The sequence below is a fragment of the Equus caballus genome, chromosome 29 (genome assembly GCF_041296265.1).
Source record: "Equus caballus isolate H_3958 breed thoroughbred chromosome 29, TB-T2T, whole genome shotgun sequence".
In the NCBI taxonomy this organism is placed as follows: Eukaryota; Metazoa; Chordata; class Mammalia; order Perissodactyla; family Equidae; genus Equus; species Equus caballus.
Window position 1 is genome coordinate 27,312,396 of NC_091712.1, and position 14,847 is coordinate 27,327,242.

Here is a 14,847-nt window from a genome sequence, read left to right on the forward strand (position 1 = left end):
AAGGATCCAAACCAGCGAACGCTGGGCCACCGAAGTGGAGCATGCCAACTTAACCACTAAGCCATAGGCAGGCCCCAGTGTTTAAATTTTTAATAGTCTGGAAAATCCCCATAAAAAAGTATTAAATAAATAAAATGAATAAGCATTGGCTGTGGATCATTTATTGTGTGTTTAATTTTTTTTTTTTTTTTTTGCTTCTTACTTCCAGGTACAGAGTAACGGACTAATGAAAGCTATGAAGCATCATCCACTAAAGAGTTAAAGCTCTCTCCTTTCTACTGCCTGGAAAGTTTATCTGCACTCACAGGAAAAATAAAATGATAATAGGAACTGTAGGGCAAATGAATGGAAGACACAAAATTAAACATGAAGAAAGACTACAAAAATAAGACCCAGGAAAAGAATTTGATGTGTTAAATGAGAAGGGAACAAAAAATTACATAACAAAACCAACAGGGAAGAATCTATTACAGTCACAACTTTGGACTCATCGGATGAATGTCACCTGATGTCTGGGATTTGATTTATTTTAATGGTCACTGAAACGACACTCTACCAAATGAACTTACGCAGAAATTCATTTAACAAATATTTGTTGAGTGCCTTCTGTATACCAAGCACTATGAAATGTGCCAAAAAAGCAAAACAAACATGGTTCCTACCCTCATAGAAGGTACAATTTATTGGGGGAAATAGTTCTCAAATACTTATGCAAATAGCAATATAACTGAAAACTTTGATGTAGTTACCAAGACTCCTTCAATGGCATATAACAAATCTCAACTCAAAACTGGAATTTTTTGGTTTATGCTATTGGGATGTCTCATAGATAGACGGCCTATAGATGGCTTTAGACTTCTATAGACAGCCTATGTGGGCTTTAGACTTATATCTGCCCGGTGCAGCAACCCTGAGGAGTATTAAAAAAATGACCGTCTCTCTTCTAGAACATGTATGTAACATTTAGGGAAGTACTAATTGGCCTGAGGTCAAAATGAAGGGATGTTATGAGTAACCACCTTTGGGGGACATGCTGATCTGTCTGGGGAAGCATGACACTATGATAAAAGGCCCAAGAGAGTCAGCAAGAGGATATTTCCAAAGGACAGTAGGGTGCTGTTTCCAGAAGAGTGGACATTGCTAAAGGATGAGAAGATGCTGTTACGAGAAGAAGCACGTAAGAGATACCGAACAGATAAAAATATCAGATGTTCACACCAAAATATTAGTATGGAATATAGGAAGAACTTTGGAGAATGTTTCCAGAAAAACAGTAAATAGAAAGACAAGGGTGAGAAAAATGTCCTCAGATAATAACAAATACAAATAATTGAGTACATGAAGGAAGGATACTGACCAAACTGATGTAAACTTCAGCAAATGGATCACATTTAAGACCTTGAAAAGAGTTAACTCACATCATTGAGTGCCATGTTAAGAGATCTTTTAGACTCTTTTGTTGAAAAAACATTTAAAAGACTCCCCAACGATCTGTATCTGGAAATCTTTTAAACATTTAATCTTAGGGACTATTTTCCAGTTTGCATTCTTTAGCTTTGAGATACCTGGAAAGCTGTTCATTCAAATTTCAGGATTGTATCTTTAGTTTCTATTTCATTCATTTTTATCTACATGTCCTTTTTAACTATGGAATTCTCTCCAGAGAAGCAAATTAACCAATTTTAATATTTTATCAGACAATTCAAGTTTCTGCATTACAAAACACTAAAATATCCCTTTCTCTGATCTCCCTGGCTTTGTAAATGACTTCATCATCACTAAAGCATCATTTGTAAATGAATTCTCAATTCTTCACAAATGCATATGACAAATTCCCTTGATCTGAAGTCATTCAATCTCTCATTTGCCCATACATTTTCATCTTTGGTATTTAAATCCAAGACATTATGCTAAAGAAATTATGATCTTGAAATTTTGCCTAAGTAAATCTGTAAAAATAATGTGCAAACAAAACTCTTTGCCTGAGTGATAAATCTGAACAAACATAGTCCTGTCATACAAGTGGAGCACCAATAAGCCTTGTTCATTCAACAAATTTTCAAAGAGGGCTTCCTATACTTGGAGCTGGTGATGCAATGGTGATCAGTCACTCATGGCCTCTAACCTCGGGCAGCTTACAGTCAACTGCAGGCACGACTATTTACACTATTGATGATAAGTGATATGATGAGGATGTGCAGGGTGCACTTCGGTGAGGCACTCGTTCTCAGACTTGGAGCTGGTAGAGAAACACTAAGAAACGACCCAATGTGCCAAAACTCAAGTTGAAGCTGAGACCTGAAGGACAAATCACCACAAAGAGGAGGAAAGGGTTCTCCAAGGAGAGGAAATGGCATGTAGTTTCAGAGGGGAGAGAGCGTATGGGAGATTAGGGAGAGGAGGAGGAGGGGAGAAGGAATTTGAACCTGGAAAGGTAAACTGGGACCAGATTACCAAAGATCTTGAACTTTAGTGTGAGAGCAAAAGGAAGGCAGAAAAGCATTTTCAGCAGAGGAGTGACAAAGCCAGGTTTGCGTTTTAGAAAGATCTTTCAGGCTGTGGAATGAAGAAGAAATTCCAGCAAGACGATTTTGGAGGCAAGTTGGGAAGCTATTGAAGTAAACTAGAAAGAATGGTGGCCTGCCGGAGCCAGGATAAGAGAACTGGGCATGGAGAAGAGCGTTCTCAAGTCAAACAGCTTGGATTTAGAAAACTCAGCTTCCTATTGGCTGTGCCCGTTTTACAAACTTCTCTCCTAAAAACAGCTTGACAAAACTGAGATTGCACAAATCTGGCTTCCTGCGTAAAGCTGTTTTGCAATGTCCAGACAATGAGACTATCATCTGCAGAATGACTTTGAATCATGCTTGTTTTTAAAAATATCTGAAATGAACAACAGATGTTAAAGAGATAATGAAGGCTAAATAACAAAGAAATAAAACAAGCTGCTCGACTTGTCCATTTACTGCTGATTAAAAAATATCCAGATCAGCATGCATGAGTTCAGAGCAATGGCCAGTCATAAATTGTGCTGAAGTGGAGGGGAAGTTAGGATTTTCAAATCAAGCAAATTATAAACTTCTCATTTAAAAATGTCTGGAGTCTAAATAAAATCATAAATCTATTATCTTTAAATGGTAGCAATTTGTAAAGTATACTCTCTTTCAATGTAAATCTCTCATGGAATTGATACTAATTAGCTGAAGAATAAACATTAAGGAGAATCCTAAATCCAGAGGATTTTACCATTCTCAACAGAGCTGTTTCTTACGCATCAAATTTAAAGTCTTGCTTGGAACTGCTGTGCTGATCCAGAGATAATTTACTAAAAGGGACACCATAAAAATGTCATCATTTCCATGTATTACTTGCCTGGCACTCACCTCTCATTTGTGGTAGCTCCTGAGAAGTTAGGAATTAACATTCTTTCCCTTAGTTGAGTTGTTACTTTTAACTAACCTACGGTTTCCCCTGTATTTCCTAAGAAACAATTAAATGTATGGTTAGTTTCATGATGTGATCAAGAAAACAGCACTGGGCCTCAATCTAAGGACATTGTTTCAACCAGAAACGTCACTGCCCAACTGCCCCTATTAACAATTTGTTACGAAGTGCTGGGGAACGTGTTCTGGTTTTAGATGTTGTAGAAAAGAAATTACATCATCTCCAAGTTACTTAGAAATTGAAATCTTTACCAAATGACTCTGAGATTTAATGAGACTTCAACCCAAAAGTCCAACAGAATTCTTAGTAAAACTTGAAAAGTTCATTCTAAAAAAGATATGAAAAGCAAAGAGCCTTCTAGAATAGCCAGGACACTTCTGAAGATCAAGAACAAGGAGGACGGGTTTGCCCCGACAGATGTAACAACTTATTATAAAGCTAAAGTAATTACGACTGTGTGATATCTGTACCGGCATAATTATAATTATCCTTTTATCTTTGAAGATAATTACCCCTTTATCTTTGAAGTACTTTCTCTTGAAGATCTAGCAGTGTTTATTCCAAGAATTATCTTTTATGGTAGAACATTCACAAGCCCAATAACCCATGAATTCTACTTCCAAATAGAAGCTGAGTAACTCCTACATATGCACATGAAAAGATATATGCAAGGATACTCATAGGACCAGTGTTCAAAACAGCACTGATTATTTGTTGATGGAAGATTGGATAAATCAACTGTGGGAAAATAATTGGAAGACTGGATAAATCAATGATGGGATAAATAAATTGGGGGAAATTAGGACCAACACAAGCACATGTAATACATGTTTACAAAACAGCAAGTGATGTGAATTATTACAGAATTCAGCCTCAACCAAAACTGCCTTACAACATATTCATCAGTATTTTGCAAGTCTTGCCATGTTAACAAATGTTACCACAATATTCTGATACAGGAAATATACTTACAGATATTTCATGTCAAACGAAAAGCTTTCATAAATTTCATTCAAGTTGAATAAAAGAAATAAACATTTAAAAAACTATGTAAAGTTTTAAAATCCAAGTTATGTCAAAACAGATACAAATAAACATTACACAAGATACGTAATATCCTATGATGTTAAATCATCTACGAAAAGAAAACATTGAGCAATATGTTCGTAATACAGTAAGAATGTTTTCAAACTAAAATATGAAATGGCATTTTTTTACCTTACAAGTCAACCTTATTTTTACAGGGGATCCAGAGTTTTCAGATAGGTGTTAAAGTATTCTTTAAACTTTTGTTGCGTGAGGGGAAAAAACTCAAATGAGTCTCCCTCTTCCCACTCCAAACAAACAAGAATCAGAGAACAAAAAGGCAAGTACACAGTGACATGTCTTTGAGTTCAATTTTTGTTAGTTGGAATATAGCAAATTGTAAATAATTGCAATTAAAATTCCAAAAATAGATCTGAAATATCATGTAAATTAGCAATTAGTGACATCAAACTAATAATAAGTTGTTTACTAAAGTTGCTAACTTACAAAAATATATTCAAAGGTGTATATTCCTAGCCCCTATATAAATATTAAAGAGTCAGAATTAAAATAGCTAATACCAGATGATATAATTCTTGAAAGAATCATGCACAGGTGGTACGCTTTAGCTAATTTTAAACATAAAACTATGAACTAGCAAAACAACTAAGTTGATTTTTCTTTTAATCAAAAGTTGAGGACAGGATGCCTTTAAATAGCAGGAACCCATATGCCCCGAGAACATGATTCAGTATACCAAAAATCTTCACATACACTTCTTCATGAATATTTTGCAATGCAGATTACCTTGATATAATCTGCATACAGATCTTTCTCGATGTATTGAAGGAAATGGATAGCAAACGGAGAGAGAACAGCCAACAGGAGTCAGATACACCACTGGACGTGTTCCCAGCTGTACCTGCAGTAGGTCAGTGAACTTTTTTGACCAAACGAATGAATGAAAATATAACAATTAAATAATTAGGTTCATTGGGTCAGTGGTAGCTACTGTCTAAATTTGTTTCTTGGAGAGAATTAAGCAAAGATTATAATAGACTCAGCATGAGCTATAGCCTAAATGCACCTACATCATTGCATGTTGACCTTTGCATATTCCAACTGGACCAGAGAACACATTATTCCTAATCTAAATGAACCAGGTGTACTTACCAAGCATCAAGCTTAAAGAGAATATATCAGCTTTTTTTTTAGACTTCTCCTATAGCTGAACATTCCAAGGAATACGTAGAAAATTGACTTTTAAATATTCTGATTCTTATGCAGTTTATCGACAGGGCAAATTCTTCACATTCTATCTGTGTTCTCAAAGCCTCAACGAGCTAAGCATCTTACCTACAGGATGAGACCTTGAGCTATATGGATTCTAAGGAAAATTTTTAATTAATGAGTGAAAAATAATAGGTGGGGAAGGGGGAGAAACTATGTAATAAGATTCCAGAAAAGTAAAATGGAAGTCATTCTGCATCCTAGCCACTGTGACCCTCTCTTGACAAAATCACAGGCCACTCTCCACTGTAACGCGGGAAGCAGAAATAGTGAGGAGAGCTGATTTTAATTTGGAGGAGAAAGGAGAGCCAGCATGCTTAGATGTGTTTGGATGGCCTCTGAAGGAAGGGATCAAAAGTCTGGATTTTGGGGCCAGCCCGGTGGCACAGTGATTAAGTTCACACGTTCCACTTCAGTGGCCCAGGGTTCGCCAGTTCGGATCCTGGGTGCGGACATGGCACCATTTGGTAAGCCATGCTGTGGTAGACATCCCACATATAAAGTAGAGGAAGATGGGCACGGACGGTAGCTCAGGGCCAGTCTTCCTCAGCAAAAAGAGGAGGATTGGCAGCAGATGTTAGCTCAGGGCTAATCTTCCTCAAAAAGAAAAGTCTGGATTTCAAGGAAGGTCACAGTTTCTGACCTCATGTTCAGATCTGTCATCTTTAATAGGCTATACTAATTCCAAATAGGCCCCTGACAAGACCTCAATTCTATTTAAATGCCCAAATCTTTACCATCTTTCTATATCTCACCACTTTTTAATTAAAGAGGTCAAAATAGAAACAAAGCAAAGAACAAATATGAAATGGGTTCATACACACTGTAGAACATTTTATATTCTGTTCTTTCCTCAGATATTATTCTGTTAATTTGGCCAGGAAATATATGACACACACATAGCGGCAGAAACTGTCTTAACAGAAGCATCACCATTTTGTCATTCTGCAGGAACTTCCTCAGTTGAACAGAATCACTGTCCGGGGGACAGAGAGGGAAGATACCCTGTGTGAACGGCAGTGAAGAAGAAAGACTTCTCAGAGTGGAGTACTGTAAAGAGACAATTGAAGCTTTGAGAAAATGTGCTTAGAATAAAGGCCAAGGCCTGGAATTAGTCAGATTAAAAGAAAGATGAAAAACAAAATAATAATATATAAGCTTATGTATTATGGCGATAACTTTTTATTTAATTTTCCATCTCTAAAACAAATACGAGACAAGATTTCAACTGAGAAGATCTGGACAGAGATAAATGAGAGTAGGAAAGATAAGATGAAGCCCCAGGTAAGCTTAATACACAAAGTGTAAGCCAGGGGTTTATATACTCATGGGGGGGGCGGGGCACAAATTGTGTTCTGAGCTTTCAGGAAACCAAATTTTAAAAGGCAATGCACCTGGTCACTATTCATATTGTCCAGAAGATACAAACAAACCAGTCAGAAGAAGAACTGTGGTTGCTATTAAGACACAAGATTTCTCTCTCTCTCTTTCTCTCTCTCGGCTACCCAGGAAGCAGACACTGCGCAATGGATTCCACAATACCCCCAACCACTCCCGCGAACAGCCACCATAACAAGTTTTATGAGACGTGTTTTAAAGCTTCCTTCAGTGTAGGTTAATGGCATGAGGCCTAAGCACAGTTCAGTTCAAAAGTAATTTCACCAAAATCTACAATTATGCACTAGTGTTCATCTCCACTGAAAACAGAACACCACCATTACATATACGTGTGCATATATACACATACAGTTTCATATATACACACACACATACATCCACACTGTACTTCAAGGTATTAGATTAAGAACATGAGTGAAAATTCAGTCAGAAACCAGAGGTATAGAAGAATGGTGGAATGAACTTTTTCAAAGTTCTATCTATTAATAGAAGGTTTAAGGTGAATGTCATCCACCAGAAGCATTGTGACAGTTTGGCAGACCTTGGATCCTATTCTCTCCTTTTCAACTATTATTCTGTGAAGCCTGTCTGGATATTCATTTCCATCTTATTGATGGAAAAAGTCATAAATAAAGTAAGAGGTATAAAAAAGTCTCCCAAGGTGACATTCAAGTCAACAGTTCAGCTTGAACTATAACTCCATTCAGCCCAGTCAGTTCAACAAGAATTTATTGCATGCCTACGTGGTAGATGCTGCAGGGGATTCAGAAATGAATGGCAATAGACTCTGACCTCAAGAACATGTGATGTGGTCTAAGAAAATATATGAAAGGGTGCAGAAATGGGGAGGGAAAAAAACTCCTACAAAATCAAGCAGAGTCAAACAAGTGCCTTAAAAAAGCATAGAGTTTTCTGAGGGTTCAATGACATCACATCCTTTTGTGAAGGGTGTCACTTGAGATAAGCCTGTAAGAAAGAGTAGAAGATGGATGGATGGATGGATTAGGGAAGGAAGAGGAGGAAGAATGGCAAAGCAGTAGTAACGCATGGTACATACTCAGGGAACAGCAAAGAGCCTCATTTGGTTAGAGTGTTAAAAAAACACACAGAGGAGAGGAAGGTGGGAAAGTGGGTTGAGGCCATATGGTAATGGTCTTGAAGGCCATGATGAAGAGATTGTATCTAATGTGGTGAGGAAATGGCTCAAGACTTTATTTTAGATCTCATGATCACAGTTGTTGATCACTTCATTCATCCTTATAAACATACCATTTCTACAACAGGAGATATCCTTTTAAGAAGCAAAAAATTGAGACAAAATTAATTGAAAAGAATCCATATTATCTACATCTCTGCATGAAAGTATCTGATTCTTGCAGAGAAGAAACCTGTCCGGAGCAAATCAGTATCTTCTGTTCCTAAGTGTTACTGAAGCACATTCTCCATGATAAGAACCTGTTTCTAAAGATCAAACTTAAGAAAGCACAAACTGTCCTCATTATAATAATTCCAAATCTCTATGCAGACATCCATGAACTAAAATCCTTATTTCTGACACAAACGTTCTAGATCACACCTATGTCTCAGTCCGAACTTACCCAACCTCAGGTTTCAATTTGTATCTATTCTCTAAAGGAAAAGACTCTCATATTTTGTATTTAAAAAATTTTTGTATGCAGTCTTGAGTCATTGACTGATAAAAATTAACCTGTCATTTGTCCAATAATCTCATTCTTGTCCATTTTATAAAGAGTATTCACTTGAATTAACCCATTGTTATAATCTTTTATGCTAGGTATGTACACAAACAGAAAATTTATACTAGTGACAGTAAACCTCAACAGAGATACTCTCATAACAAACTCCACAAATTAGTAATATTTCAAACTAAGGGTTTTTTGGATTGTTTGATATTTTAAAATATTTTGTCTTCCTTTCCATAGAGAAAGATTTTCTCTTTTTTTTCCAGTTTTATTAAGAAATAACCGACATACCTCACTGTGTAAGTTTAAGGCATACAGCATGATGGTTTGATTTACATATATTGTGAAATGATTACCAAAATAGGTCCAGCTAACATCCATCTTCTCACACAGATGCAATAAAAAGAAAAGAAAGAGGAAAAGAATAAAGGAAAACAAATTTTCTCCTTGTGATGAGAACAAACTAAGATTTTTAACTCCAATGAAAGCAGAATAGAAAAATATCCAACTAGAGAAACAACTAAAACAAATGTAAATGATCTGCTAAAAATAAACTACTTGTCTCTAGAACACAGCAAGATTAGAAAGCCCAAAAAGTGAAAATTCCCTGGGGTCCTAAGCAATTTTTGTTCTCTATCTAGTGGTAATGACCTTCCTTGTTGCATTGTCATATTTAAGAGTAATAATCAGGCCAAAATCAAACAACATATTTTTAGGCCTTTTTTTCCTCATTTAAATTTTAGAACTTATTGAGACATGAATACATTTCTCTTTTGACACTGTTACTAAATGGTATTTTAATCAGTATAGGACATAAGAATGAATGTATAACAATACAGAGATGATTTGAGATTTATATCATTGAGAATTATTCTAAGCTTATTTTTCTCTAAATATTGGTGTTGAGACATACTATTGAGTATAGGCAAATACTTTTCAGATATGTGTAGAGTACATTCAAACCTAAAAATAAATGCATTATATGAGAATGAACTTTTAATCATGAGATATTTTAAAGCTATATTCTTGGGAATTTCACATTAACTTGTTAATAACCTCCAACAATTATGCAAAAGAGGTATCTTTTTTTTTCCACTGTACTTATTACACCGCAAGAATGTATTCAAAGTTTGAGTCTTTGCATGTAGGAGGAGCTACATCAATCTTGGATGAATGAATATTTCGTTAATTTCAATGAAAACAGAAAATGTAATAAACTCTCACTATTGTAAGTTGCCACTTATTTACAAATGATAAGTTGAAATATTGAAAAATGTTGCGCATAGGAAAGCAAAATGTTGAGGATCATTAATCTGAGAAATTTGGGAAAGAATGGGAATGGAAGAAACTAGCAGTTTCTCTGCCCTCTGGTGGCAATAAAGTCAACTGCAGCATTTCTAAAGTAATACATAATAAAATGTCCCAGTTATGAAATCAGATTTTCCCTCTGTGCCAAAATGTCTGTAATAAAAGTTCTGATTGCTACATGCCAAATTTCAAGACTGCTCAACTTCTTTTTTATTTCCTATATTGAAGTTTTAACTAGACTATTTTACAAAGGAAACTATATTTTTTCTTCCAGTTCATTGCTATATTTTATATATTCAATGGGCTAACCATTGAATTCCAAGATTATTTCATAAAACCATTTGTAGATTGATATCCAGGAATGAAGCTACTTCAGTTTGCAACAAATCTCCGAAAAAATTTGCAAAGACATTTAAAACTATTTCTTTTTTACTCAATCCCATAAACATACAAGTTTCTAGAGTAGCTTTCCACCAGAAATATTGGACTGGTTTATAATATCTGTGCATTTACGTTGAACAATTTAGGTATTTTATATTCCTCAAAGCAAAGGCTTTTAATTATCTGGCCGGTTTTAGAGTGGAATGAATTTAATCTTCAATTTGAGAACTTACGACAGTCAATTTATTATAAATTCAGTATATTCTTTTCTCAGTAACATATTATTAAGAAGAAATTTCAGAAAAAATAAACATTTGCTGACCTTTCTTTTACTTTTTACTGTAAATGCATTATTTACTTCCACTGCCAAAGAAGTTTTCAAATAAACAACTTCGGAAATCTTTTGGCACACGCGCCTCTCTAACCTCCTTTGGGATGAAGTAAATTGCTTTAAGCATTTATTTATTATTCCATGAATATGCTCATGAAAATTACTCTTGCACCTTTTAAAACAAATGGATTGCTTCCCGGACGCGTAAAAGTCTTTTTTTTAACCAATGAAATATATCAAAGAAATAAACAGAATGTCTGATGTACTGATAGAAATACCTAGTCAAGAACAACCTATGTCCATTTATGCAGAACACTTACGTATGACAAAGACAAACCAACATCGAGGAAATCTGCGTTTTATTCACAGCTTTAAAAGTGTTGTCCCCATGGTGCCCCCAACCCCCAACACGCACACCCCTCCAATCATAAATTGGAGCACAGAGTCAGAATCTGCGCCTTCTCTACAAGAATTTACAGCAGGGGCAGACACAGCGTTTTGGCTGTCTTCTAGGTCTCTGCTTGGTAAAATTTCATTCAAGGACTCCTTCAAGATTCACCTCACCTGGAACCCCTTGGTTCCCTCCCGAGCGTTCCATCTGTGACTTTCATGTTTGATAGTTGCGGAAGCTTGTATGCCTTCTGAGGCACCATCCCCTCCCCCGAATTAAAACAAAACAAAACAAAACCTTGATTATCCTAACCAGAAAGTTTTTGTTTCCTTTTTCTTTTCCCTCCAAGTGTTTTTTGCTCATTTCACCTCCTCTCGAAGTCTGCCTGAGCTCACAATTCTGCCAAGGTCTCTCTCTCTCTCTGCCTGTTTCTTCACTTTGTGCCTGAGCGGCAGAAACAGAGAGCAGGCGCCCGACTCGCAGTGGGCAGGATTCCGGGAAGCAGCTGGATCTCCGGCTCAGCAGCGCCTCGCCCGGAGGAACCAGCGGCCTCGAGCCGAGGGCGGCATCCTGGGCTCCGCGCTTGCCCCGGGGGCGCGGCTCCCGGCTGGACGCGCACCTGGCTGGAGCAACGGCCAGAGCAAGAGGCGCTACCCCTGGGAAGATGCGGAGGCCGGAGCTCCGCGCTGGGGCAATGTCCGGGCACTCAGTGAAACCCCCGGCACGTTCAGGCCCGTCTGCGAAGCAGGCCAGCGGAGGACAATAGGACCAGGGGTTGGTCTCCAGCGGCGCGCCCGCCCCACCTCTGCCACATCCTCCCCTCCTCTGCGCCCAGCCGCACCTTCCCCGCCCCACTTCCAGCGCCCGCTCGGCCCCAGACAGCGAGAGGGTGCAAGGTGCAGATCGCGTGGGGGAGGAAGGTGTGGCCACAGGGAATTTTCTTCAGCTAAGGGGTGCCCTGCAATCCCCGGCTGCCACCACGTCCCCCACCCACGGCCCCCTTCACATACGCGCTTAGTTTATCCCGGGAGCAGGAAAGGAGGAGGAGCCGGAGAGGAGACAGCCCAGGGATGTCAGCTCCTAGGCGAGGTATCCACAGAAGCAGGCTGGCTCTTACACAGAGCCTTGTCTGGGCGACTTGGGGGAAACAGTACCATCCCCTGTCGCTCAGGTGAAGCAAGCCCGAAATTCTAAAAAAAAAAAAAACCCAGTCCCCACCATCCTTCTCTAGCCGACCCTCTGTCTCCCCACTTGGGAAGACCAAGTTTCCCTGAAAAGCAATTGCAATAACTTTCCCAGGGGCAGATAGATGAGGTAGGGGTGGGTTGAGAATGGGGGTGCCAGAAAGGTCTTCAGCTGAGCACAAAATCAATAAGGCAAAGTGCATCTTACCATTGATTTGGTTTCCAGGCTCCCCTTCAGCGAACTGAAACCGGTCCAATAAAAAGTGGCAAAGTAACACAACTCCTGCAGCGGCCAGGTCGGCCCTCGGGAACCTCGCCATGCCGCCGCCGCGACCTCCCTCCCCCTCCCCGCCAGTCCTTCCCTGGCGCCCTGTGGTCCGGGGCTCCCAGTGGGAATGGGGACAACAGGGCCAAACGCTGCGGACCGGGGTCTGCTGGACCAGGAGGCCTTTGTAAATTTCGCTTGGATTTCACACCCGCGAGCCGGAAAGAGCCAGAAGGGAGTACGAGGCGGAGCGCAGTCTTCTCCGGACCTCCGGGTCTCTCTTCGCAACTTGCCAGAACACTCGCAGCCCTCACCCCAGACACAGATCAACAACTGCGGGGAGGAAAGGCCACTTGCAGCCGGGGATCGCAAACTCTCGGTTCCGCACAGGCAGCGCCAGCCCGCTGCCCGCAGACAGTGACTTCCGAGCCCCCGTGATGCGCTCCACTGGGTTCAAAACAGATCTAATTCCACAGCCAGCGCGGTTGCCTCCTCCAGATCCAAGAGGGCTGTCGGTTCGGAAGGAACTTTCCCCAGTCTTGGGATGGCCTTCGCGGGAGGTTTGGGTTTTGCGAGAAGGGGGTTACTGTGGGCTGGCGAAACCCCTCCGACAAGTTTTTCTTCTTTCTTCGCCCGACGCAGGGCGCGCGTCCTTTCTCGCAGCCGGAGGGATGGGCAGCCCCGAGGAGCTGAGCCCTGGGAAGGCTCGGGCTGCAGCAGACTGAGGTCCGAAGCCAGGAAAAATATGTTTAAAAAAAAAAAAAGAAAAAGAGGAAGAGGAAGAAGAAAGAAATGGGGAGGAAAAAGTCAGGCTGAAATCTATTGGGAGAGGGTTTCTCCTGGCTAAGGAGGAGGTGGCCCCAAGCCCCACCAAGCCCCGGAGTTTAGTGGCGGAGGAGGCGCCGCCGCCGCCGCGCTCCCCCGCGCTCCCGCTCCACACTTTGGGGAGGGAAGGCAGCTCGCAATTTGCCAGATCTGCCGCTGCACCCTCCTCCCTCCTCCCTCCCCCTCGCTCCTCCAGGCTTCTCCCACCTTCCTCCCCGAAACTGGCAGCTAGCACCGACCTGTCCAATGGCTGCACTTTCCTCGGGGCTGGCAGAGGAGTCGCCGAGAGATTAAACCGGGAGAGCAGAGCAAGGAGGGGGAGAGAGGGCAACTCCAGCCCGGCCCGCCCCGGGCAGCCGGTGGCCCGGAGCGCCGGGAGAGGAGGCGAGAAAGACGAGCGAAGAGGGAAGCGCCGGGCGGTACCTCTGCACCGCCGGGGCGCCATCCCCGCATCCGGCCCACACCCACCTGGCCCCCAGGCCGCCTTCGCGCCGAACCGCGGGGGATCGCGCCCCGGCCCCGGCCCCCTCCTCGGCCCCGGCCCCAGCGGGCGCCCGCCGATGGCGGGGTCTTCCTAGGCGCTAAAGGGTTAATTACAGTTCGCCATTCCCGGGAGGGCGTGTGTGGCAGTGGTTGGGGTGTGAGGAAAGCAAAGCAGAGCCAGTTCGGTTACTGACCCCGTCAAGCCCCTTCGGACCCCAGACCCGCGAGGAGGGTGGAGGAAGGAGCGCGCGGCAGTGTGGTCCCCCCGCCGCCGCAGGCTTTGTAAAGTGTCAGCGGGAGCGAAAGCGAGAGTTTAAAGAAACAGGAGGCCCATTGAATTGCCTACGGGGGCTTTAATAGGCATTCGCTTGCTAGTTTGTTTTTGTTTTTCCAGCTCGCGGATGTGCTTCAGCTTTAACCCTTTGCAGCCTTCTCGTTAGTTTACATCTTATTTTGCATAGTTAACCTCATCTTAAAGGGATAAACACAAAGAAAGGAAGCAAAACATATTGATTAAAAGTAGAGTCTAGAACCAGACTACCTGAGCTGGAATTCCACCTCCTGCACTAAATAGCTGCATGACTTTGAGCAATTTACTTAATCTCATAGTGCTTCAGCTCCCCATCCATCAAATGGGGACAACTGTAGTAGTGCCCTTAGAAGGTCGTTGTATTGGATTAAGTGAGTTAATACTGTATACTTGAAGAATTGAGAACAGCTCCTGGCACAAAATACATGACTTTATGCTTCTTAAATTAAGAGAGGGAAGGGAGAGGAGAGAGAATTTACTTCTGTGTTCTAAATTCAAAATCTTAGTG

General features: G+C 41.0%; 1 protein-coding gene across 2 annotated transcripts in view; it reads right to left on the reverse strand.

Annotated features, from left to right (window-relative positions):
* Positions 1-14,312, reverse strand: part of PLXDC2 (plexin domain containing 2) — a 412,633-nt gene extending 398,321 nt beyond the window's left edge. The window contains exons 1-2 of one of the 2 annotated variants that reach the window (XM_070255121.1): positions 14,224-14,312; positions 12,665-13,442 (exon numbers count right to left, since the gene is read on the reverse strand). In XM_070255121.1, the coding sequence (XP_070111222.1) occupies positions 12,665-12,776 (112 nt within the window). In that variant the 5' untranslated portion in view covers positions 12,777-13,442; positions 14,224-14,312. Of the gene's footprint in view, positions 1-12,664; positions 13,443-13,785; positions 14,002-14,223 lie in introns of those variants that run through there. The other variant, XM_014737064.3, reaches the window with a different exon arrangement.
* Between the last annotated feature and the right edge of the window lie 535 nt (positions 14,313-14,847).